The sequence below is a fragment of the Hakea prostrata genome, chromosome 2 (assembly GCF_041222555.1).
Source record: "Hakea prostrata isolate BN-2017 chromosome 2, UWA_Hpros_2, whole genome shotgun sequence".
Taxonomy (NCBI): domain Eukaryota; kingdom Viridiplantae; phylum Streptophyta; class Magnoliopsida; order Proteales; family Proteaceae; genus Hakea; species Hakea prostrata.
Genome location: NC_142601.1, coordinates 9,350,700 through 9,377,779, shown reverse-complemented (window position 1 = coordinate 9,377,779; position 27,080 = coordinate 9,350,700). Strand labels below are relative to the sequence as shown.

Here is a 27,080-nt window from a genome sequence, read left to right as displayed (position 1 = left end):
CAACAAACAATTGTCAACAGTTTAAGAGGGAAACAAAAAAGGCTAAGAAGGAAAGAAATCAAAGGGAGTTTAAGGAGGCTGTGTTACAGACGCAGTCTATAGATGTCGAGGAGGAATCGGATGATGATGAGGTGACCAGAAGAAGTATGGGGGCAGAATAACAAGTGAAGACAGATGAAGCTTTTGCTGCAAATAGACAATCTTCACACTCTGAGTATGCGAGGCAATATGAATAGGCAAGAGGAGCAAGTGCATTTGGCTCAGCTGCTGCATCTACATTTGAGCAAGAACAAGGAGGTGGTGATAGAAGGAGAAAGACTAGACATGGGGAGGACCCAACATACAAGAGAGTGTCATCCCCAGATCCTACACTTTAGCAAGGGCAACAAGACTGCTACCAACTAACCATCCCTCAGTGTTTGGTAGTAGGGACGATCAAGCAAGGATACAATCAGCAAAAATATGTTCTAAAACATCGCTCTCAATGTAGCGAAGGGTCCATATTATGAGGGGATGCTTGATGCAGCTTCAAGGGCAGGTCACTTAAGCCACGGTGGGAGATATGTGTCACAGTGATGGCTAATGGATGGACTGGACCTACTAAACAATCCATTATAAACTTCATGGTAAAGTGCAATGGCAAGACGGTCTTCTTGAAGTCTTTACATGCATCCAAGGACATAAAGGATGCAGATTCCATCTACAAGCAGTTGAGAAAGGTGGTGACTGAGGTAGGGACAAGCAACATTATCCAAGTTGTCACGGATAGTGGTGCTAGCTATAAACAGACCTGGGATGCTAGTGATAAAGAAAAGCAGCAAAGTTCACCTCTTCTAGACACCCTACGTTGCCTATTCCATTAATCCAATGTTGAAGGACATAGGAAAGAGGTCTTTGGGAAGTATGGTCGGAAGACCAAGGCAAGTGACCACATTTGTCTACAAATGGGTATGCCTTGCAACTGCTAAGTAGCAGTGTGGTGGTGATCTAGTGAGGCCCGCTGTCACTAGATTTTCCACCAATTATGTTGCACAAAAGAACTTCCAGTCCAAACTGGTGGGTCTCAACTCTATGTTTGCCAATAAGGATTGGTTTTGGATAGCACAGATCCAACACACTTGAAGGAAGAAAAGCCCGCAGACCATTGCCAATGATGCCTTTTGGAGGGACCTGAATAGGGTGGTGGGCAAATTAGAGTCAATTGTGGCTGTTTTGAGAATGGTGGACACTGAGAAGAAGCCCATCTTGGCCCACATACATGTTTCCATTGAAAAGATGGAGATGATCCGAGCCGCTGCCCCTCATGCTTCAAAGGCCTACATCAAGATCATTGATTAGAGATGGGAGAAGCATTAAAGTGATCCTCTGCACAAAGTCAGTGAGTTGTCACTTTATGTTTTGTACTTTTTAAGTCTTCTAAACTTTATAATGTTGATTGCAATTTTTTTTGAACAACCAAATCAGTAACCAAGTTTATATTTCTTATCACCAGCTTACTACCTCAACCCCAAGTACCAATACAAGAATAATCTTGGGCTTAACACCGACTTAACGGATGCGGTGCAACTGGTGGTGAAGTAGTTGAAGCCAAATCCCACTAACCAAGGAATCTAAGCACAAAATGGATTCCCTAGTTGAATCCAAGCTACTTTCCTTGTTTAAGTCCAAGTCTTTTCCCTCCAAGTGTATGACGATTTAAAGCCCCCACCTCTTTGTAAGCAATTCAGTTGAAGATTAATAGAATTGATGACTTGGAGTCGTGGGAAGCTTAGCCCGTGACCTGGGTTAAGAGTTTTAGTTAATTTTCTGCAATTCCATCTTTCTTCTTCATCCTTCTCAAGCTTGGTGACACTCCCCTTCAACTCAAATTCAGAATTCAGACATCCCCCTAACAAGTAAGCACCATCCAAGCCCCCTACCCTACCCAGTTCCCCTTCCCTACCCCATCGCAAAACTGTCCCCCTTCTCCTAGCCCTTGCAGCAGCAGTCCCCCATCCCTCCCACCCGGCCACCTCTCCTACTCCTTGCGGCAGCAGACCCCCATTCTCACCTCTCCCTTCTTTCTCTCCTTGATCTTGCGGCAAAAAAGAAAGAAAGAAAGAAAGAAAAGAAAAGTAAAAGAAGAAAAAGAAAAGAAAAGAAAGGAAGAAGAAAGAAAGAAAAGAGCAGTAAAAGAAAAAAAGAAAAGAAAAGAATGGGAAAGATTCCAAGATCCATTCAAGATCAGCCAAGAATCTTAAACATCCCCATACCTTCACCCATTCATCCCTAACACACACACAACCCCCCCCCCTCCCAAAAAAAAAAAGACCCAATCGCAAGCTTCGTGTTCCCACCCTATCCTACATTCCTACCTAAGGTGAGTTTGGATATCCTGTTACCAAATAAACATCCCATCTTGGGTTCTGTTCAAACCCTAATTTACCCTAACCTTTCCTAATTTATCCCAACTCATCTAGGTTTTGTTAGTGAAGCTTTCTCCATATCTTTTCCCAAAACCCTAATCAACCCAAAACCTATTTCCATTTAGTCTTTGTTAAAAGTGACCATGGAACAAAATTCGAGGGAAACTAAGGTTTTGATTCTATGAAAATGAAACTTTTAGGTCGAAACCTAGGAAAGCTCATGAAAACTTGGCGTTTTTTCCAGCAAGTTTCCATAGGTTTTAGGGGTTTTTTTTTTTTTTTTTTTTGGGGGGGGGGGGGGGGAACTCTACATATAAGCTAACGAGAGCATAAGGAACACATTGGCACATGTAATTTGATAAAAAAATCAATACGAAAATGTCATTCAAAGTCATAATATATAGAGAGGTTTCTGACAACGACATTATAAACATAACATTCAATATATAACTTATAAGTTTAAAACTTCAAATACAAAGTAACTAATTTTTAGCCTATACACACATTACTTATAACCTAAGGTATTCCCAACCTTGGGAATTTTTTGCTAATCAAAAATAATTTTATAGTTAAAATATTAATTATTAGTAATTATTAAATACATGAAATCAAAATTAAACAGCCTAAAATTAATTTGGACACCATCACAACGTAGATTGAGTGATGGTGTCTCATATACATCAAAAGAAAGCCAATACATCATGTATATGTAAGTTATTTTTCACATGATGTATGTTATTTTTTGAAAAATATAAGTTTTTAGGTATTTTTAAAAATTTTAAAATTAAAAAAATAAAGAACTACTAGCACACCACAGAAATTAAATCTGACACCATATATTAAATTCAAAAGAATCCAATATCATTTGAGCATGAAGGAGGAAAAAAATATATTTTGGGGAAATGACAACCAAGAACTGCTGAAATCACAAAGAAAGGAAGGAAAAGGCATAAAATCAGCCTGAATGGGCTCACAAAGGTTGAAATCAGAGGAAAAATAAAGGGTCAAAACTTGATGTTATGTCTGGGTTTTGTTCGACACTCTGCAAAATGCAGAGTTCCAATTGAAATTCTTGACTTAAAAAAAAAAAACCTAGTCGAACCAATTGACTAGATTTCAACCAGGTTTAACATGTTTCACAAGTTTCGAGCGGTTTTGACGAAATTTCGCAGGTTTCCATTGAAACCTATGCTTTCGTTTAGGTATCCACAGGTTTCGTTTCGACCTTTTAAAAATGGAGCGAAATTTTGCATGTTTAAGGGAATTTTGTTCCACTTAAAACCCTAATTGTTACCTAATCCATCCCACATAATTCTCAACTACAATTGTTAGTCCTAATTGCTGGTTCACAAGGAGAGGATCCTGGAGTAACCCTAATTTTAGGGTAAAATAATCTTAGAGCAAAACCCTAGCATTTTGAATTACATCAAAATAGCTCAGAATCTTTCTATCAATATCACAGAGTCCACCTCATTTCTAGTTTGTGGACAGTTTCAGCAACAATACAAAAACAAAACTAACTCGTTGCTTTATCAAAAGCAGCATTCAAGGAGAATGATTGGGAACACATAACTAAGATGTAGAATAATTATAAAATCGTACTGATCAGTGGTAATGTTTGATATATAATAAGACAAGACTGACCAAGAAATATCAAAGCTTTTTCTCAATTTTTAGAAGTCATTTCTTTCTAGAGTCAAATATCAGTATTATGGTTCAAGCCACTAGCTAATATCTAGGCATCTGGTGCTGCTTGGGAAGACCTCTATGCATGAATTACTCTCATCTATAATACAATTAAGCCAGTAATAAATGAATTAGCTTCATTTGAATATACTCACATGGTGGGAGATCTCGCGAGATATCTCGTTTTTTCAAGTAGGCGAGACAAGATGGAGGTTGAGAGCAGAGAGTTGGGATATCTCGCTCGAGATCTCACCATATCTTGCCTTGAATCTCGCTAGAACTCTCAATTTTTGCCTTTTTTTTGTGGATTTCGGCTGGATTTTCACTTGCAACTACTCTTAGCACATCTACAACATCGAAGGAAGATCAATCATTCTCTACTTGCCTTATGAACTAATGATTTAATGATTTATATAGAACTTCTAATGGTTGTATAATTTTATTATTCTATTATTGAAAATTGAGATTGGATGGAATTTTGATAACATTTAGGTTACTTGATGCATTTGATACACTAGCTTTTCATTTATATGCCTTAAAGGTTCTATATTACATGTTGTATAACTTTGCATTCCCTAATCCTACAACATTTTGGTTTCACACTCTGGGTAGACTTAGAAATCATACTTAGGGTTGTTTTTTGACAAATCCAAGGCCACCAAAGTATTCAAAAGGCCTTACATAGGCTAAATACCAAGTTTCAACCCAATTGGGACCATAAAACCCACCGAGATGGGCCACCGAGTTGACGCCAAAAATTTGTATATCTCAACCACTGAGATCTCAGTTGTTCAAGGTGGCAAGATCTCGCTCTCAAGCGAGATCTTCTACCATATATACTCAAGCATCAAGTGTCCTGTCACAAGTTACAAGTCACAATCACTTCAGCTATGACCTTAGCAAAACTTGAATATACAGAAAAACACCCAAGGAAATGGAAGAAAGAAAACACAAACAATACAGACAGTCGGCATGCCTAAAAGATACCATTATGGCATTCAACTCTGTTCAGGGCTATAGTCATCAAACAAATCTTATTGCATGTCTATCTATCACTAAAATGGATCATAACACCCCAAAACGCTTATAGGAGATACCCAAGCATATCATTAAAATAAACAAGATGCCCAACATAGGTTAGTGTAAGAAAAAACTTAGAGCACAAAGAGCATCATTTCCTGGTATCAAGTTAATTAAAATTGGTTCTGAATTTATAGAGGATATTATCTTCAAACATGCAAGACACAGGAAAAGAAGGGGGGGGGGGGCTGAGAACCAGACACCAAACAAAAAATGATTCTTAGAGATTCAACCTCCACCTCAAACAATGTCTACAAGTTATATTTTCCTCCAGAAATGTAGTACAAAATTTATACAAAAAAACAGTTCTGAAGGGCATACATTAAAGCACTCATGGGGAATATGAATTCAGAACAGTTGTATGCAAAAAATACTCACAAGACTTAACCCACGATACAGAGAATCATTATGTAAGAATGCCCAGGTTCCTTTTCCATTGTAAATTTCATATATACATAGTGATTGGCCGATTCTTTCAAGCTGTCCTTCATCTCTTTCACTTGATTTAAGTTTTTCAGCTTTCCGAGCATTTCGGTATATCTCATCCCACGAACCTGAAGTTTTCTCCATCCTTTCATCAAGCTGAAAAGCAGATCAAAATATAGTATCTTAAGATTTTTTTTTTGGTGGGGGGGGGGGGTGGCAGAGGGTGGGGGAAGGAAAAGAAATAAGGTAACCAAGAAATAACTACCTCTTCCCATTCTCGTCTCTCGCGTTCTTCCGAACTTTCTATCTCTTCTAAAACATCCCAATCTAGCTGGGTAATACTGTCCTGCGTTGAAACCTCTGTGTCATTTCCAGCTATACTGCTTTCATCATTGAAGCTAACCAATTCCTCCTCTAGAGCATATATGACACTGGACTTTCCAATAGAACTATTTGTGTTATCAAAATTTGGGATCTCTCTTCCTCCAGATTCCATTTCCTTCGTGAAAAATTTCCACTCCCATGTATATTCTTGAACCCAAGAAACAGGAAGTGGCAGAAATGCATCCGATGGGAAGTGGAGTACATTTTCCAGAAGCTTTGCATGTCCAGCTATACAATCTGATGCCATAATATTCTTTGCAAGCGTCTTTCCAGATGAAGCAACTGCACGAGCAAGTTCAGATAGCCTTCCATCTGATATTAGAAGTGAGAAAGCTCTCATCAATGACTCCAACTGACTTTTTCTGAATATTAAGCCATGAACTCCGTCAATGACCTGAAAGTTCATCATTTTGTCCTCAAAGTAAGATAACAGACTCAAGCATCATAAATCACTTATGTTCTAGATGGATGACTGCAGGATTATGCACGATCACCTATGTTCTGGATTAAAGAGTGCAGAAAAAATACAGAAAGCCTGGACTCACATATTTTCTTATGACTGGCAAATCAGGTGCAATGACAGGAATTCCAAAGGACATGGCCCGAATCAGCAATGGAGGAAAACCTTGATCATCTTGGAGTGAACCATACAGTACAACATCAGCCATTAACAACACACCATTCACATCATCATCCATGCTATAGAACCTCATGGAACCATGAGGAAGTCCAAGATGTGAACCTATTTCCTGCAAGAAACAAGAATGGGATTGATTTGGCATTATAATAAAGTTTCAAGCACTTGGTAAGTTCATGACAATCCAAATCAGAACTAAAAGAAAACATTTTATAATGAAACTGGAATAGAAAATTCCATAAATTTCAAAAAATGCCAACAGCGAACACAATAGAATCAAATCTGTTTACGAGCACAATATAAATCATTGAGGCACAGGATTTAGAGCCACTGGAACAGATTCCACTGCCTCTGCCAGAGCTTGATCTTCCTCTTCCAATGCCAAGTACAAAGAAACTAGGATTTAACCACATCTGGTTGGCTAAGTAGCAAATGAATCTAAAGCATCAGTCTTGTCATACCACATCATAAAATGGCCGTGAACATATAGTAGAACTAGGTTGAAACCCTTAAATTAGATTGAAGAGCCAAAAAGCCCAATGATGAAGACTGAAAATGGTTGTGATGGTTAAAAATTTTAATTTTTTTAGTTAGGACAGGCAAGACCAGAAGAATCCAATACAGAAACAAACAGATATGAGATTGATACAGTTTGAATCGATGAACAGATCAAGATTTGATTTCAACTTGACTGAAATTTGAGGTTGGAAATATGACTGAAATCTCACACATTTCAATTGGCCATTTTGGTGGAGAAACAAGCATTCTCTGCCTCAATCTTCAGTGAAACCCTAACCAAGCATATCTAAACATACTTGAACCAACAGGCTGTGCTGGACAAAAACACATCCAAAATGGTTTTTTGGTTTTGGAATTTAGGATGAAGCAGTAAGCTGTATATTTCAGTATCCTTTAAATCTATTCTACACAAGTACTGCGCAACACAACATTCAGTAAAACCAACTGAATTATGTGTTGACAATGAAATAAAATATTTAATAATATGCCAATATCAAAAGGATTATCATAGATAAGTAAATAAGATTGCCCTATTTATAAATGCATAATATTTGAAGCAATACATTAGAAAAAAGAACAGTCAAAGCGACATTTACATTTATCACTTTCAAGGCCTCGCCTTGGCATCTACGTCTAGGGTATTTCATTGGGCCCAGACAACTACCTCCTTATTGCACTTGTTTCTTTTGGAATTGATTAGGGAACCAGAAAAGAGGAAAGGGAATAGAGAAGAAGAAGAACTCATCAGAAGTGGAAGAGCCCCACAATTAAAGTAGTGAGTGCCCTTAACCCTTTATTAACCTTTCATAGGTTGCGGCACTTAAGAGTACAATTAGAAAACCAAATAGAAAATAAAATAAGAAAGGAATTCCACCAAACCATGAGATTGGCTTCTTCTCCCTGTTTTGACCTTTTGCCCTTTACAGTCAAGACACTCCCCCTCAAATTGGAGCATATACATCAAACATGTCCAACTTGTCACAAAGTAATCAACTATCATTGTTCCATCAGCCTTTGTAATCAGATCCACTAGTTACTCTCTTAAGCGAACATGACTAGGAGAAACAATGCCTTGCTGCAGCTTCTGTCAACAAAGTGGTAGTTGATTTCAATATGTTTGTATGCTTGTGAAAAACAGGGTTTGAAGCTATATGAATAGCTGTATCGTTGTCATACCCCAGCTTCATACCTAAATCATCAACAAAGCCAAGTTCTTTAAGTAAATGTCTAATCCATATCAACTCACAGGTAACATGTGGCATGGTTCGATACTCTGATTGTGCACTTGACAAGGCAACCCCCTGTTTGTTTCTTGCCCTTCCAAGATCAATAACGGCTAACAACCTTAGTTGATCCTCTATTAACTGGAGATCCAACCCAGGCTACATCAAAAAACCTTCAACCTGTCTACGTCCATGATCAATATAGAAAAGTCCAGCTCAGGAGCTTTGTTAAGATACCTCAAAATCCTCATAACAGCATCGATGTCCGAGGAGCGGACAGATTTTGACTCACAACACCAATAGGAAAGGCAATGGCCAACTTGAATCACAATCAGATTATGTAACTTACCCAAAAGCATATCAGGATCCAAGGTAGATCACAAGGAAAGAACCAAGAGTGAACCCTGTAAGCTGCAGAAAAAAGGCTTTAACAGAATCGAAGCTCTGTTAAAGCCTCTCCTCTGCAGTTAGAGAGCTTCACTCTCGGTTTTTCCTCTGTTGCAGCTTACAGTATTCACTCTTGGTTTTTTCCTGATGATCTACCTTAGTCTTCCCCTTATTCTTCGAAAGCTTACTAACCGTCACTGCACCCCTATGCTTGACCACATCCACAAGAAACTCCAACTTTGGAAAAGCAAGTTTCTTTCCTTTGCCGAATGGGTGGTCCACATCCGCTCTGTCTGGCAGTCCTTTTACCTCTATTGGTATGGCATCGTCTCTCTTCCTAAAGCCACCATTAGAACCATCGAAGCCCTCTTATCCTTCTTCCTTTCACAAGATTGTAAAGCTTCCTGCTTCCTCCGTCTGATCAATTAGAGCCAAGTTTGCGGCTCCAAAAAGGAAGGTGGCATGGGAATCTGACGGATCCAAGACTATAATAGATTAAGTATTTGGTTAGGCCTTTCCTTTTAAATATAGATTACGACTTTTGTTCTAAGTGTAATTTATTGAACCTTGTAGTCCTTAAGCCACTTAAAAGGATAAAATAAATTGACAACATACAGACGAAGTATAATACAGTGATTATAGTTTGATAAGCAGTCAAGCACCTGCAAAGCTTCATCATATCCACTGGTGGAGTTTGCACATAAAAACACAAATTTGACTGATCCAGTACCCACTGTTGTCCTCGAAAATTTAAGCAGGGGCCCAATCGCATGCATCGCCAAAGCGTGATCCCAATATAGCTTATTGTACGAAATTGAACTCCCCAAAATTAGAACCACCAGGTCATCTTTATTGAATCCGTTCATCTTCTTTGATTGAAGTTTTGAATGGGACTTTGTATAGCTTTCAGCATCCCAAACATCCACAGGGGAACCAGGAATCACAAAGAAATTTCCAGTATCAAGCTCACTGTACAAAATCTGCCAAATGAAGCAACAAAATCATTAAAAAGGTATTGAAACCTTTAACAAGGAATTGAGACAACAGGGAACATGTCTACATAATCATCAAAATTTTGGACTAGATGACGGTCTACCGGCAGAGAAAAATCAGGGAATACAACAACATCAGCCCTCCCAAAAGTGGTTCTCCACTCAGCAATAACATGTTTCCATCCCTTCTCCTCGTACACTGAAAGGCGCTTTGCGAGAGTGTCCTCATGAACTATCCATATCAGTGGTACAGAACAAAATGGCTCCTGCATTAGGCTGCATACCATATAAAATTCACTAATCATAGTATAAAACTTTACCATAAGAAATAGCCCACACTAAATATCTTGCAAAAAGAGAGCATGAGACTTGTTATGCCACAAAGCATCAAAAGGAGATCCCCAAGCAGAGAACACAACTGGAGTCTGGATTAACTATGAAATTATTCTCACACTGTATTAAAACTATTTTCAAGCAAAATTCTCCCAATGTAACTAATGTAATGGTCTCTAAGGTTGGAAAGAGAATCGAAGGCCGAACAACTTTAAGTCACAAACACAAACCCAAATTATTATGGACGCTGCTTAGGACTAATATTGGCTCTTTTTGTATAAACAGTTGAAGCAAATAAACCCAGACATTTGAAGTTGCAACAAGGGAGAAAGATATTAAGCAAGGCAATTAGGAAAACCAAACAAATATAAAGGCCAAAGTCCTCATCAAATCTAAATGACTCAACTTTCAATTTTTCCTCTTACATTTAATAGAAAAATAGAACAGCTAGAGAACAAGTTGTAGCTGGAATAGTTGCTGATGTTGAAGCTAGATGCGAGGGAATACAAATACTGGGAGACCAATATGAAGATAATCTATTTCTAGCAGGAAAATGGAGGGTAGCAGTGAATGGAAGACATGATTCCCTAAGACCTTTCTTGATTTAGGCTCAACAGAAATATGGATGCACTGCCTTGTGATTGAGGACTGGAATACTTAGAGAGGCAAATGGCAACCAATCATGGCTTTTGCAGGAAAGGGAAGGGCATGCCAGTGTAGGAATGGAAATGAAAGCTGCCTACATAGGAGTTTTGTACTGTATAGACTGTGGAGAGAAAATTGCTGGAAGTATCAGTTCAGTCAAATTCTAAGATGGCAGTTACTATTCTACAGGGAAGCTACGGAGGTCCATGGAAAGATTCAAGGAATAAGAAAAATTTTACAACTGCTAACCTTGTTAAAATGGGTGGAGGGTGCAAAATCTGCCAGCTGATTTAGAGGACAAGTACCAGATGCAGATTTGAAATGGAACCGTATGGAGTTCTCTTTGGAACTAATGGATATGATTAGGAATGGTACTGGATTCCAGGTTTGTTACAGGTTCTAAGGGGGTTTTAGGTTTTGTTTGGGGTAATGGTTAGGAGGGTATGCCCTCTGTGATTGGGTTCCTTCCCTTTCCTCAACAGGAGGTTCTTAGAAAATCCTTTTTTTGTAATGAATTTTCATTACTAATACAATTTTAACTATTAAGAAATAAAATAAAATAGCTTCAAATAGAAAATGAATGGTATTCTCCAAACAACAAACAATAAAGATACAGACTTTAAACTGCAACAATATACTGCAATCTAATACCTGTTGTGGACCCCAAAATGAATTTGAATTCAAATTCACAAACAAGAAAATAAGCTGAGAAAGGAAACACTCCCTAGATTGTCCAAACTAGACTTTTAAAGTAATAACAGATTCCATCAACAGTGACATAACCCACCAAGCTCCAGGCCAGCTTTTCACCACAGAACACATGCTTCTTTCCCCTCCAATTAAAAATCATCTGAAAGCAATCCGCTTGGAACACATTTGAGATGCAACTCTTCAACTTTCCTACAAATGAAATTTCAACCTAATAATCTGGCAAGAAGAAGATGCATTTGCATGTGATCAATTGACCTGCAAGCAAAGCCTACCATCTCTTAATTTTAAAGGGATCTCTCCACTCTTCCACTTGATTTGGTGTCCTCACATCTCTAGGTTGTTATTCTACATCAATAACTGATTGTTGAATTAATTTCAAAAAAATAGAGCCAACCACGAGCCCAAGACAGCCAAGACTGGAATCTTCATTCGTTAAAATTCAGATGGTGAGAACATAATGCAAGAGAATTCAATGGCATAAACATTGATAATTAGCACATTGATAGTTGGGGGGATTTTTCTATGAGAAAACTCAAGTTGCCAACTTCGAAGGCACAATACTTAAACTTATTCAATGGGATACCAAAAGATTCACCACAGTTTGAAACCTTGTATAACAGACATTAACCCACTGAGAAAACTGAAACCTGTATGCCCAGCTTCCTTTTCCATGGAATTGCTATCTAACCATTTTTTCCGTCCTTCCAGGGCCACTTCTGAGAGATTGCCCCAACATGTTCATGGAAACAAAATCCACATGTGATCAAATTATCCTCCAGTAGATCTAACAGAAGGAGAAGAGGAGCTCAAAAAATCAACATCTGGAAAGTACCCAAGATTGATCCATTAACAGAATCCAGTTTTCCAGTTATTGGTTCTTGTCATGACAAGCTTCAGTCAATTGCAACAAACACCTTCATAGGCAACCCAAATCTGTTGATCCACAACTTCAGGACATTTCCATCTCTTCTAACCATTTTGATTTCCAATAACCAAGTGTGTAATTGAATTTCTAGGAAAATGAATCCAATGCATTGTGTTTCAAAATTACACTAGACATATGCTTAAATGGAAGTGTCATGATATACGAGGATTGAAATAGCTGATATCAAGTAGCTGGGATAAGACCAAGGACCTAAATCTCAGTTACCACCTTGTCAAACATGAAACCAGGGATTAAAACTGCTTTGTACCAGGATTGGACCCTGTTTCAACATTTGGTTTTGACTGAGAGGTGGGAGTTTCACAAGTTTTGATACTGCCAAATCATTTGGCATTCTTTTACTCCTTTAACCCTTCTAAAGCTTGAAGCCCCATAATTTAGTTTTGGAAGACTTCGACACTTCGTACATCAACATAATTTTAGGCATGGGATACATTTGTGCATTGTGCTGAACTAAAAGGAAACACAAAAGTGTAGTCCACAATACAGACACCATTTATTGTGGTTTACATAATTACACACATGGTGTAAATATAATCATCCAAGAACATTTTCAGTTACTTTATCCTCTCAGGCTCTCACTCAATCTTGTTGGATGGTTATATCTGAACTTCAAACACCTAGCCTTCCTATTTTTAACATCTTCAATCTCACCATCCATGTATATTATTTAAAACTACATTATTAACCAGTTACCTTGGTGTTTCTTTGTTGCCACAAAATTGTGATCCAGTCTTAATTAAACCTTTTTTTCATATGACAGATACTAATATATATATATATATATATATATATATATATATATATATATATATATATATATATCTAAAAGCAAGAAACCTGATTTTAACAAATCTATCCACATTTCATGTTCTATATCTTCCTTCTCACTACTTTTATCCACGGAAACAATGTCATTAGCAGAGAATATGCACTACAGGACTCGCGGAATGTTACCATCAAATTTGGTAAATCATGGAGAATCTAAGTCTAAGCAACCACTACATGGCTAAACATGAGTCTCGATATGCCAATTCCCGCTGAACAACTGGAGAGAACAACAAATTCATCAATGAAGCCAAAGAATGCCTACAAAATCAGACCTCTACTCTATTCATCATTACTTTTAGTACATGCGATCATAACTTCCCTCAACTGCCTGTGATGTAAATAATTTCCAGGGGTTCCACAGGGCCTACGGTTGATTCCCAAACCCTAGTACTCCTAATTCGAACCAGGGGCATTTTGGTAATTTTGCAAATTTTGGGGTGCCTTGGGCCTGGGTCCCATTGAGTCTAGTTTGTTGTCTAGACCCTAGATCCATTTTTGTTTTATTATTGGTTTAGATTAGTATTTTGAGAGTTATTAGAGAGACCTTGTCTAAGTGTGAATCTCAGTTGTGTTGGGAACTTGGGATCCCTTAATTTAGGTCCACTTTGATTCTACTTTTTATTAGGACTCCATATCTACTCTTAGAATTTGGATGGGAGTCCTCTAGAGTAAGTTATGGGGGTTCCTTGTGCAAGTTAAAGTCTTAGTCAATTAGTAGTTAGAATTGATTAGCCATTTAGAGTTCTAATTAGTTTTCCAACCTTGAGTCCTTTTATGACTTCTTTTTTATGCTATAAAATAAAGCCTCCACCCTCTGTAAAATTAAGTTGGATTGAATTAAATTACTGAGTTTGGAGCAAACCCAAGTTGTGGTCTTCATGGGAGGGCCACGGCAGCATTAGGTGTTCTTCTTCTTCAAGCTCCAGAAACAATTCAACAACTACAGCAGCTTACTACCCTTCTCCAAGTAAGTACAGCCCCCACCCCCACCCCAACACAAGACAAATTCCAGCCCTGCCTCTTTCCTAGCTCATGGAATCCTCCCCCACCCTTCCCTACTATTGCAGACATTCCCAACCCTACAGCACCATTAGGACCTGTCCTTCAACTTTAGTCCATCCCCTACCCTCCCCTAACCCTAAACCCTAAGGCCTTAATACAGCCCATCCCCCTCTCCTTTCTCCCTCCTTCCTTCTTCTCTAACCTGCAGCAGCTTAGGAAACCCTAAAACTCAAATGCAGAATTTTCCCTAAACCTAGAATACCTATAAGTCTATAACTTCCAAACCCCAACTCCAATTAGCACACCTTTTTAGGATTACCATCCCCACACCCTCTCCTACACTCGACCCAAACCCAAACCCCTAACCCGATCCAAGAATCACAAACCATTTAGGACTCTTCAAACACGTCCTAATCCCATCTAGGACTGACCAAAACTTACTAGACTGAACCATAGAACAAAATTCGGTCAAAACTTGTGAAATTTCCACCGAAATTTCCCATTTTGGGAACCTAGAAACGAAAAACTAGGGGACCAAAAAATCCCAAGTTTCGATCGAAACCTGTCAAAACCTCAAAACTTGTTGAAACCTGGTTCAACCCAACTGGTTCATGAGAGAGAAAAAAAATCCCAAATTTTGTGGAAAACATGGAAAATTTTGTGGAAACTAGAGACTTTTTCCTGCAAGTTTTATAACTTTTCACAAATTTTTTATTTTTTTGTTTCTTTCATGTTATCCCAAATACCATGACAAATACCCCCTCCATCAGGACTTCCCTATCCAAATTGCGTATTCCCTCAGACTGGTTGTCTTAGGCATGTTGATGACCAGATTAACCATGTTGATGACTCGACTTATAAAGTTGCAATTGTCAACCGTAGGCATAAAATGTCATGGGATGTCTATGTTCGATGGTTGGAGGAGAGGATGTTACAGGTATAGTACTACTCAGCTCACATGATGGATCCAATAAGGCACTCCTCTTAGCACTGAGTTGTCCTTTTATTGTCAATTACTTTGTATTTGATGTTTTGAAGTTAGAAATTATATATTGAATGTATGTACTTAAGTAGTTAAGTTTATAGTGTACTTCTCGAACAACTCTACATTGATGTTATGTACATTGGATGACATATATACATTGACTTTTTTAGCAAAATGCATGTGCCAATGTGTTCTTTATACTCTAATTAGCTTAAATGCAGAATCCCACCCTAAATACTCCCTAAAACCTGTCAAAACTTGAGGTCGAAACTTGCACGAAAAAGTCCAAAGTTGCCTCGAAATTTTCCAGTTTCCCACCTAGGTTTCCCATTTTCACCTGATCAAAACTTGAGGTTTCCTCAAATTTTTTCTATGGACTGAACCTGAAATTACAAACACTAAAAGCAGGCCCCTCCTAAGCCCAATCGAACCCTAAAACAGGATCCTTTAAAGCCCTAGCCTGGAATCCCAGATCTGAAATTCAAGTACAGCAGCAGCCGAACCCTGGTAATACCCTTCCAAGACCTAAAACCCCTTAAACTTAAAACCTAAACCCATTACCAGGTCTGAAACTGATATTGCAGCAACGACACAAACTTCTCCAGCCTAGAATTTATTGTTTCTAAGCCTGGCCAAACCCATCTTGGATACTGTTTAGTCAAGTCAATGGATTTGACTCAAATCGGCTCAATTAGGTTTAAGTGTTTAGCAAAAATAAATATGTCATCTCATGTTGCACAATGTACAACATAAATGAAAACATAGTAAATAGAATACAAAGAAATAAAAGAAAATAAATTTAAAAATCATATAAAAAAAAAGAACTTATTTGGTTTGGATCATGGCCGGCAATACTCGGAAAGCCAAAGCAAATCTTTGTTGAAACAAAAAACTAAAGCAGACACAATTTGCCTTTGGTTAATAAAAAAAAAAAAAGGGAGACGCATACAATTGCTTTGCCCTCAAAAAACCACTTTGTCGCCTAGGACGGCCCTACGCGCAGGCAGCAGCAGCACCGGCTCTACGAAGTCAGAATCGAATCTTTCTGTTGTCAGTGCCACTTTGGCAACTATGATGTCATCTACTCATCAGTTAAAAGATTGTTATTATTTAATGTCTCGTGTCCTCAATTATACTTTTATTTATGAAGATGGTTTCCAAACTCATCAGTTAAAAGATTGTTATTGTTATTAGTATTATTTAATGTCTCATGTCCACAGTAATACTTTTATTTGTGAAGATGGTTTTCAGTAACAAACATATTTTCTGGTTTACAATAACCTAATGGTATCTGGTCCCTAGCAACTTGATGCTGTTTGGACCTCAACAACCTAATTTTTTCTGGTTCACAGGCCTGAAATTATCCAATGTTGTTACTTGGTTCACAATATCTTATATTGCCTATTTATCAGCTAAAATTTTATTTGATATCTCAATTTAGGCTGGCTAAAAAACCTTATCTGAGAAGGGTAATGACTAATGAAGAAACGGAGCACATTGGAACCAGAAAAGAATGAACCAGCTAGGACCAATTCCAACCAGCATCAAAGGCTAGCTCAAACCAGCCAGCTGGTCCAACTCGATGGTCCCGTTGCTCCACAATTTTGACCAGATGATGTAACCCAACTCTAGGGTTAGGGATTCTTGAAACAATTCCCTAAAGTTTAGGATTAGCCCAGAATCTATCAGCAAACAATCACCAAAATTCTATGGGTTGATCTAAGATAAGAAGGAATGCTAATGGAGAGATGAATGGGTTCCTAGGGAAAACTTAGGGTTTTGCTAAATGCATAAATTCCCATGGGATGATTTTGGATCAATTATGGTAGGGTACGAATTATTTCAAACAAATATAGGATGAAAAGGATTAATCTAAGGGGATAATTCATGGGATGGATCAAAGATAAAGAAGATATTAGGGTTTTGGGGATGGCTACTGGGTAGGTTTTTTGAAGATCTTGGAGAAGGGATCTTGGATCTTGGGCAATTCTTTCTATTCTTTCTTTCTTTTCTTTCTTTCTTTCTTTCTTTTATTTTCCTTCTTTCTTTTCTTTCTTCTTCCCTCTTTTCTGTTATTTAGATTGCTGCACATCAGGAAAGGGAGGGAGGGAAAACCGAGAAAGAAAGAGCAGGGTGGGGGGTGCCACAGGGTGTGGGAGTGCTGGGGGATGGGTCTAGGAGGATTGCAAGAGGTAGGGGAGGGGATCTAGGGGCTGGCAGTAGTGTGGAAGGGGGATTAGGGGGCCGCAAGGGGGGGGTGAGCTCCTAGGTTTTGCAAGAGAGAGAAGGGAAGGGGGAGGGCTGATATGGGGGCTGGCGGTGTTAGACTTACTTTGGTGAGCTGAGATTGAAGGTGAAGGCTGCTGGTTCTTGAATGCTGCACTTGAATATAAAAAGCTAAGAATCCACTTTACAATTTCCCACAAATTCTTGAATTCTGTATTTCAATGCAGATGGATGGCTTATTAATGGGGGACATACTAGAGAAGGTAGAAGGATAAAGAAGTCAAGGAATGAAATCTCGTTCGATTTCGCCGGTTCGCCACCGGGCGAACCAGGCGAACCGGAGATTTAGATTTCCCCGATACACCTGGGCTGTGCAAATTCATATATCAGATATGAAAAGTCACATCACATACACACGTTACACTTATATACCTGCAACCTGCAAAGTAAAATTTAAAAAATTAATAAAGTAAATGAAACATCCTGCAATTCAACGTCTCAATCAATGCTCATGTTTAGTTTAATATTTTTTTATCTTTTTACTTTTACAATCCGTGGTTCTCCATAAACCACGTGTGTTGCTCAATAGCCTCAATGTAAAAAAACAAAAACATAAAAACTTATCCGAACTTCAGAGTTCAGACTTCAGACTTCAGAGTTCATCTATTCATCTTCTTCATGGAAGTTCGGTCGTCGGTGGAATGACTAGAATCACAACCGATTAAATCTCAGACATTGGGGCTGAAGCATCGTACAAGTGGACATCGTTGGATCGAATATCACCATTGCTGTTTTTCACAATCGATTGCTCGGAGACCTTGTAGGAGTCTGATGGGGTTAGTAGCAACAGATCGCCGCTGCAATTCGTTTTCCGATAATGTTGTGCACCACATAGGCTGCTGCATAAGCAAAATACGCAAGTTCGCAACTTAAGATGGGTAACGTCAAACTTTTCAGGTCCCCAGACTCCCCACTCGTCATCGTTCGCTGCCGCTCGCATCCTCATAATCGGTCATCTTAACTAACGAGTTGCCTTGCCGATCGAAATCCTCGATCCTACAACCTCCGCACCCTTCGCTGACGGCAGCTTCCCCACAGAATGAACTGTAACAGTGGACATCAAAATTTTCTTCTTGAACCCAATCCTGCTTTTTTAATGGAGAACGGACAAATATCGCCAAATTTTGCTGAATCGCCGGAAAATCATCGATTTTCCTGTGAAATTCCGGCGATATAATGTAAATTCGATTTTGGTGGTGGGTTCGGTTCGCCCACCACCGAGATGGGCGAATTTTGCCGAACTGTTGTTCCATGGATAGGGGGAAGAAGGGGAAATCTCAAAAGAATCAGTCTTGAAGAAGGAGAAGAACACTCATAAGAAGAGGAGAGAGAGAAGGGAAGGGGGCTGCAAACGCCCACTGCTGAAGCTTCAGTTCATCTTTTTCTATTCCACAAGTCTCTGTTTTATTGTAATGTAATGGCCTACTTATAGCTTGGCTAAAGCTTTACAAAAAGATAGAAACTTAGTAGCCTAAAAATAGAAACTAATATCCTAGTAACTAGTGACAATAGAATTTTAAAGATTACCAAGAAAAAGACAATAGAATCTTATGAAAATAGAGAGTAACTAAACTTAGAAACTACCAAAATAGAAACTAAACTAAGGTCCTAAATCTCCCAAGAATAAAACCTTCTTAAAAAAAACTGATCTTGGGCTCCACAAAATCCTCTGTGCATATTCACATACGCCAAAAAAAAGAGCTCGTGACCCTGTTCATATGAACAATGACGTAAACAGTATTTTGGCTCTCTTTTTTCATGTTTTGAGGTTGCCTTCAATGCTGGTTCAAATAGCATCCTAGCTGGCTGTCCTACATCACTTATTTATAGCCTGACATCAAGAAAAAAACTAATCTAACTCTAACTGGGACATACACCCAACTAGGACTAACCCAACTAGGGCTTCCATTATAAGTTAGGATACCCTTACAGTTAAATAACAACCACATATATATAAAAAAACTTGACTTAAAATAAAAGACCTAATTATCCATAAAGAGTCCTACTTAAAAGAAAGACTCTTTATGATACTAGAACTCAAACAACTAATTCAAACTAAGACATCTAAATAGAAGTACAGAACTGGACTCAGAAAATCAGAAAATTAGAACATAACTTCTGAAAATAAAATCAGAAACTAATTAGGGCTGCAAAACAACTAGATTGCCCCTACAGGGATTCGGCCAGCCCGATGTGCACCACCTTGGTTGGGCGGTGGGGCCAAAACCAAGGTTTCAGCCAGGGGGAGGCCCATCACCAGTCAAAATAGACTGCTACAATAGAACAAAACCTGAAGAAGGGGGGCACAAACACTCTTCATGTAAACAGTATCACATCCCATTGTTTGGCATGTCGGGAATTTCATAGAGGATTTCTGGGGCCCAAGATCAGATTACATGAAGATTTTATTCTTGGGAGATTTAGGACCTTAGTTTAGTTTTGGTGGTTCCTTTTCTAGCTATTTATGCATGTGGTTGAAATATAAAGCCGAGTAGTTTCTAACTTTATAGTTTCTATTTTACACAAGATTCTTTTATCGCTATCACTAAGTTATTAGTTTCTATTTACAGTCTATAAGTTTCAATTCATTGTAATGCTTTAGCCAAGTTATAAAAAGGCCCTTCAATTGCAATATGAGATCAAATTTTAGACAAATCAAGTTCGCAGGCCATCTTACCATTGCTTAGGGAGGAATCCATGTCCAACAACTGAAGCAGCTATAGCTGAGATAGCCCATCACCCTCTCCATCCCCCCCCCCGGCGGGGCGTTCTGTTCTAGTTATTACATTTTGTCTTCATTATTGTATTGATCCTGGTTGCAATCGGTCTCCCACTGGTTTAACTGGTTAGAGGTCCACTTTTGCATTAGAGGACTTATGATGCAACTGTTGGAGTTGCACCATTATCTACATTGCTTGAGAAGATTACTCCTTCTACTTGCCTTCATTGAAAAGGTGATGCAGATTAGTGACCAAATTTGGCTTCCTTTCTTAAGAATTAACCGCTCATGTATGGTTCTATACATATTGGACCTTTGATCCCCATGGGTTTTCCATGTAATAGGCCACTCTTATGTACCTAAATTTTTTTTTTTTTTGGGGGGGGGGGGGGGGGTAAGACTTTTATGTGCCTAAATTATGGACAGATTGTAGAAGAAATCAGGTACTTTTATTTCCATACTTAATTTTTATTTTATGTTCTAAATTGAACCAGTTTGGCAGTTTTGAACAAACTGTTCAATTTAAGTTATTTTGGAAAATTCTTTTTTAGCTAAGAGGATATTCTCTTTTAATTGGTAAATGACTCTGTTTTAAGTCTAGTTCAGTGTCCTATTCAGACTCAGTTACCTAATAGGTAAAGGATCGTTTAGGCCATTTCGTAGTAGCATAGGAATATACTTTAGTAATAGTGAGGGAGTCTTCTCCTTCTTTAAGTTCAAGGGCTCTCCCTCTTTAAGTTCAAGGGCATTCTCCACTAAATAAGCTGTTGTTGAAACATTTCTGCAACAGTAAGTTTAAAGGATCCCCAGCTCCACTATTCTTCTTCTAATCCTCCAAATCCCAATCCCCAACTTCCCTTTTTTTTATTTCTTTCCCACACCATTACTTCACAGACCAAATGAACCATCACTCATCAACTCATCCCCAGATCAGATCCCAATCGCCCTCTCCATACCCTTTGACCTTCGACCCAAAGTTGGTTCGATTCTATCTAGTAAGAACCCTGAACTTTAAGTTCTTATTCTGTCTCTAACTTGCCAATTCCATAAAATCCAAGTCACTAATTAAGTTTTAACCAATCCATCCGAACTGCAACGTACTTTGAACACATACTCCTGATACCCTCGTAAGTTGTAACAGAACAATTCTAACCATCCCAAAACCTGAAATTTCATATCCTCACTCTTTCAAAAACTGTGAAAACCTTAATTTTGCTGAAACCATGTCTTGCATTCATCTTAATAGCAAAAACCCAACCATTCACAGATAGACTCCCCAACACTCACTGGTCATGACTCTACAATCAAATCCTAATGTTGACCTAAATATAGCCATCAAGTGAACCTCGCACCCAATTCTGACCTCCTCAGACTTGGCTAGTTCATACAAGATCCTGGTTTATCGGCTCTTAGTTGATCTCCTATTAATCTAGGACAACGTCAGAATGACATAAGATGTCGCTGTGGAATGCTGCACTTTTTTATCATTGTGAACCACTACTACCAACCTTCAAGAATTGCCTTTGATATTGTTGCTGGCTAGCTGCTGCAATAGTGCTATGTGGATTGTGGTTGGTATTTATTACACCTTATTTAACCTCATTGCTGATTGGAGTTAGTTGACATGAAGAACATTACATACTGATGATATTTGCAACATGAATGAAAGTTCTCCATGTGCTCACTGTACCACCGTGTTTATTTCAAGTCTCGGTGGTCCAACACGGAGCTTTCTTTTGATATTTGTATGCTCCAGCTTGAAAGAGGAGGGGGATTTAAAAATCTGAAAGAAGTACTGCATCCTGATCAAGGAGTGAGCTGAGTCAAAATTTGATTCCCTTTAGTTTGTATTTAGTTGGAAAGATTCATATAATTAAGAAGTCGGCCACAGTGGAAACACACATTGAATCATGGGCATAGATAGCTCGTTCCCGTTGTCCTTTACACTTTATAGCAGAAAAAAATCATCAGCAAAAAGCAAACACCGAGGAACCTCATCTTTAATGTCTTTGGTATATTGGACAATTTAACTAAAAACATTTTAGATAATGTTCATTTTGCATGATTTTTGCTGATGATAGTGTTTTGGAAGATGAGATGCAAGTAGGGATTAATACAAAATTAGAATCATAAAGAGCAATTTTGCAATCAAAAGAAATTAAGCTAAGCGAACCGAAGAAGGAATACCTAGTGTGTAACTTTGGTCATGATCAGACGGATGATGAGATGGTGAAACTTGATGAGAAGGAGATACCACAAAGAGATTATCTTAAGTATCTTAGCTCAATCATAAATATAAAAGGTGATATAGAAGATAATGTTTCCCAAAGAAATAAAATAGGGTCTATAAAATGGAGAGGTACGTCCAGGGTCTTGTGTGAATGACGTACTCCTTTAAGACTCAAACAAAATTTCTATAGGACCATTGTAGAACCAATTATGGTGAATTATGTAGAGTGTTGGGCTGCTAAGAAGCATCATATAGATAAACTCGGGGCAAAGAAATGAGGATGCTAAGATGGACAAGTGGAAACACTAGGAAGGATAACATAGATAATTATATTAGAGCTAGTATAGGAGTAGCTTCGATAATAAATTAATAACCTATGAGAATGTCATATGCGGTGGCACAGCCACGTTCAATGGAGGCCTTTAAATGCCCTTATATGGAGAAGTGACTTAATTCAGAATGAACGAAATAGAAGAACTAGGAGCAGACCTAAGATTACATTAGGAGAAGTGTCAGAAAGGATATGCATAGCTTAGGCATTGTATCTAATATGGCCTCAAATAAAGCTGATTGGCAAGCAACGATCCACGTACCCAACCCGATTTGGTTGGAACTTGGAACAAGGCTTTCTTTTTGTAGCAGTTGTTGCTGTTTTTGTTCCCCTTATTATTTATCTTTTCTTCTTGCTTTATAAATGTTGGTATGTTTTCTACTTTTCTTACATCAAATTCTAAATGCACACATCAGCTCACTGACAATATTAACAAACCATAGTACATCCATTTCATCTGCATTCTTCAAATCCCTACTGACCGAGAAAAGACAAATATGAAGGCCACGATACAATTGTGGCATTTTAAAATTCTCATCATTTTCATAAACCGTACATAGATTCAACGGGGAAAAAATTGATCAAGGTGAAGTCCATACCTTGAAATGGATTCTTTTCCCTCAAGTGAGTCCAGAATTATACCTTCAAAGCTGTATGAAAATAAAATCAGCCTTTTTTCAACTTAACCATCTTAAATATAACCAATGTTTAATAAGTAATGAATCTGAATGCATAAATAAATCACAGCACCCAGCCTATGACGAGATCGTAAACTGCACAAATACATTCCATGATGGCAGAAAATCTATATATACTTGGAGGCAGAAATTCGACAAAGCAAAGAGTTATTCCAAAAACACTACAGATGGGGGGAAAAGGATTCAGTATTCTTTTTCAAATACAATAAATAGAAAAGACATGATATTCTCAAGTTATAAGACATACATTGACCAATCAATATGAACAGTTCTCTCACGATGCAAAACAGTGACTCGACCTCCTATCTGCTCCCACAGTGAATAAGCTTGGCCATCACCTACTGCATACATCTGAAGGGAAAAAAACAAGTTGAAGCAACTACGATTGGATGAACTAACTAAAGAGCCATTTTTTTCTTTTTTAACAAATGAACTGGAAGATAATTACAGTATGAATAAAAAGCACATATACCTCAAGAAGAAGTTTCTTCACAGTTTATAATGAATCTTAATTGCATTAAATATATTTATGAAGACACAATATTATCATTGGAAATAAATATTTAATGCCCCATCATGTTGATATACAACATATAATTTATGGTATTATATTTACATTTTATGCCCCATTTTAACCCCCAAAAAAAATTTTTATCCCCCATAAGTTCGACATAAAACACATGACTATGGTTGAAAATTAATATGTCATGCCCACCACATTGATCATATACAAGAAAATTTAGGACCAAAAGCCTAGAGGAGATATCACATGATCAAGGTAGTACATTAAGAACAGAAATCCAGAGCAGCCCACCTTAAGCACATACCCAAGCTGTTGGAGATTCTTTATAACTGAAAAAAGCATCAACGAAGAAGGATTCTTCTCCATGTTTCCCAAGATCTGAGAATCAATACAACAAGAGGACACTATCAGAAGACACAATTAGTTCAGCATTCAGACAGCTTCAAATTTTATGCAAATGATTGGTCGTAAACCAAAATTACATTATTAGGTGAGGCACTGAATATTGTTCAATAGACAGAGAAGACGAGAGAAAGAAAGGACCAATTTCAGGCCCCGGGGATGGAACTTATGCAGTTGGTCTTTCCAATCAGGACGAAAAAGAAAAGCTGGAGGGTCTAGCAAGTCAGACACAGTAATAGATAATCAGTAGAAGCTCTTACGAACTGGCTCTCCATCATCTTGACATCAATAGAATTGAATTGGTCCATAGAGTACACAAAACATATAATATAAAAACAAAAATTTTATTGTAACTGAAGTTGGTAGAAAAGTTAAAAGCTTACCTTTTTATGTCCTTTTAGTATGACACACTTCTTTTTCTCACTTTCAAATGTGGGCTAAAAAAGCTAGAAAGACAATGACAGCTCTCTAGAATTTCAAACTGGTAAGTTACTGTTCAGATTACTTCGGATACATGTATTGCCAACTAAAGAACCTTGGGAAAAAGATAAAGATAAAGGCCATACAGAAGAAGACTTCTTGTGGTCTGTCCAACATGCTACAAAAGTTGAGAAAGATCACTCATCTGTGGATAGCATCTAAATTCCTCTTGATTCCTTAATAAACATCTCTGAAAACCACACTAAAACCACATTCCACGAGTGCAAATTTCTAACCTCCATTAAAAGACTTCAATCATCCAGACCAAAGTAGCGGGAAACATGGTTTGTATCATTGGTCGTGGATCAGAATCAGACTGCCAAGGCCCATCCTGATCATTGACCACATAGTTGGCCAGGCATCGCCTAGGTGAACGCTTTGACATCCAGGCATCACAACTAGTGACACTTGGTCCTCTAGGCGGTCATTATGGTTTCCTTGCATCCAAGCCCCTCCAAAGCCTCGGTTCGCCTTGACAACTATCATCGATCAGTCAATCAATCTAATACCAATCTGCTAGTACAACCCAAAGGGTAAAACGTCATGAAGGGGCAGTTCTGTCCAATTCTGCCAGTGATGCAAACCAGTAACAGCCAGGACAAATTCCTAGGAATTTAAGGCATGGTTGGGATAAACTTGATTGGCTTGACAGTTTAGGTCATGAGTGTGCCCGTTTCTATCAATTGGACAGCCTTACCTGAGGTTAAGTTGGCACTTAAATTTTGATGATGAGGACCTTTCTGAGTGAACACAACTAACATCTGGTTGAAAGAGGCGAATCAGAAGTGGCAAGAGAATAAACTTCAAATTAGCTATTATCTTCTGGAGATAAAAATACCAGGTTGACCTAAGAGGGAAGAACAACATACTGAATCATCCAAATTCTCGTAAATAAATACAGCAGGGTAACTATTCATCTATATCGAATTTCCCGACACACTGTTGTCCTGAAAAAAATTCTATTTGAATTATACAGCATATCCCCTTTGTTCTTGTCCAGCAGGGAGGCCTAAAGCAAGCAAACACCGCAAGGAGGCCTAAAGCAAGCAAACACACGCCATTTTTCAATTAACAGCAACATCCAATCCTCATTTCTGTCAGCTAGCGGGACTCTGTAGTTTTGAAGAGTGCATATAAAATTATAGGTAATTCATATCAAAAAATTAGAGGAAAGGAAAATTAAAAAATGCTCGCATGGTAGCATCCAATAACGAGATAGAAGAACGGATAGACCCAAAAGAACTACTCACAACTGCCAATCTAGGAGGGCGAACCGCAATTCTATCCTCCTTCCGCCACCGATCAAGACCGCCATGCTGATCAAAACTCTGTAATAGCCACTGAGGTCTGAATTTCAAATAAGTTCCAAACTTCAGTCCTTCACGAACTGACCTCCCAGACTCCCTACCTGGCCTTAAAAGAGACGTAATCGAGCTCTGCAACACTACCGACGCCACGACGAACAACACAACAGCGAAGAAAACAGCACCGTAGAATAGATAGATTGAATGATAAGAGAAAACCCTCCGAAAGCCTCGATGTGAGATAGATCGACCCCGCCATTGACGATCAGACCGGTGATTTTCTTCTTCATCACCACGATTCCTATAGTAATCAGGGTGAGAATTTCGTTTCCATCGAAACCTATCCCGAATCAAATGCCCTATACCACCATTTTCGTCAGGTGGAACCAGAAGCTCCGTATCGGAGTTCCTCCCCATCAGCCACTGTTCTCACCTCTTCCCCTTCCTTCTCTCTCTCTCTCTCTCTCTCTCTCTCTCGCTCTCTCCAGAACAGAAGAGGAATCACTGTAAGCACTAAAAATGGTGTCTGAACAAAGCTAAATCAGAGGGAAAAAGCCATGTGAACCGAGACCCAACGGCATGTGCGTCTGTGAAGTCTCTCAGTAGAAGCGGAACTGAGTTCATACGTGAAGGGATCAATGGGCGATTCGACAACTGATCGTTTTTGTCATTTTCCTTCTCCAATTTTCTGATGCTCGACGTAAGGGGGAAATAAGTAACGAACAGTTTCCATTTTACAAATTTAGGCACCAACTTTGACCTAGACTTCATTTATCACGTATGGGCATTATCGTCATTTAACAATTTATTATTCTAAAACTAACCGATCCAATTCCGAAGTAGTGAAGCCCAACCCAAATAGGGAAGCTATCATCCATAGCAAAAAAAACAAAAAAAAAATGTTTAGTTTTCAACCAA

At 38.4% G+C, this 27,080-nt stretch overlaps 1 protein-coding gene across 2 annotated transcripts in view; it reads right to left on the bottom strand.

Moving 5' to 3' along the window:
* LOC149023649 (UDP-Glycosyltransferase superfamily protein) overlaps positions 1-26,849 on the bottom strand; it is a 56,363-nt gene extending 29,514 nt beyond the window's left edge. For both annotated transcript variants that reach the window (XM_089144192.1, XM_089144193.1), the window contains exons 1-9: positions 26,109-26,849; positions 24,268-24,354; positions 23,701-23,804; positions 23,355-23,405; positions 9,844-10,015; positions 9,410-9,727; positions 6,527-6,730; positions 5,863-6,375; positions 5,550-5,753 (exon numbers count right to left, since the gene is read on the bottom strand). In XM_089144192.1, coding sequence (XP_089000318.1) covers positions 5,550-5,753; positions 5,863-6,375; positions 6,527-6,730; positions 9,410-9,727; positions 9,844-10,015; positions 23,355-23,405; positions 23,701-23,804; positions 24,268-24,354; positions 26,109-26,579 — 2,124 coding nt within the window. In that variant the 5' untranslated portion in view covers positions 26,580-26,849. The remainder of the gene's footprint in view (positions 1-5,549; positions 5,754-5,862; positions 6,376-6,526; positions 6,731-9,409; positions 9,728-9,843; positions 10,016-23,354; positions 23,406-23,700; positions 23,805-24,267; positions 24,355-26,108) is intronic.
* Positions 26,850-27,080: the final 231 nt, after the last annotated feature.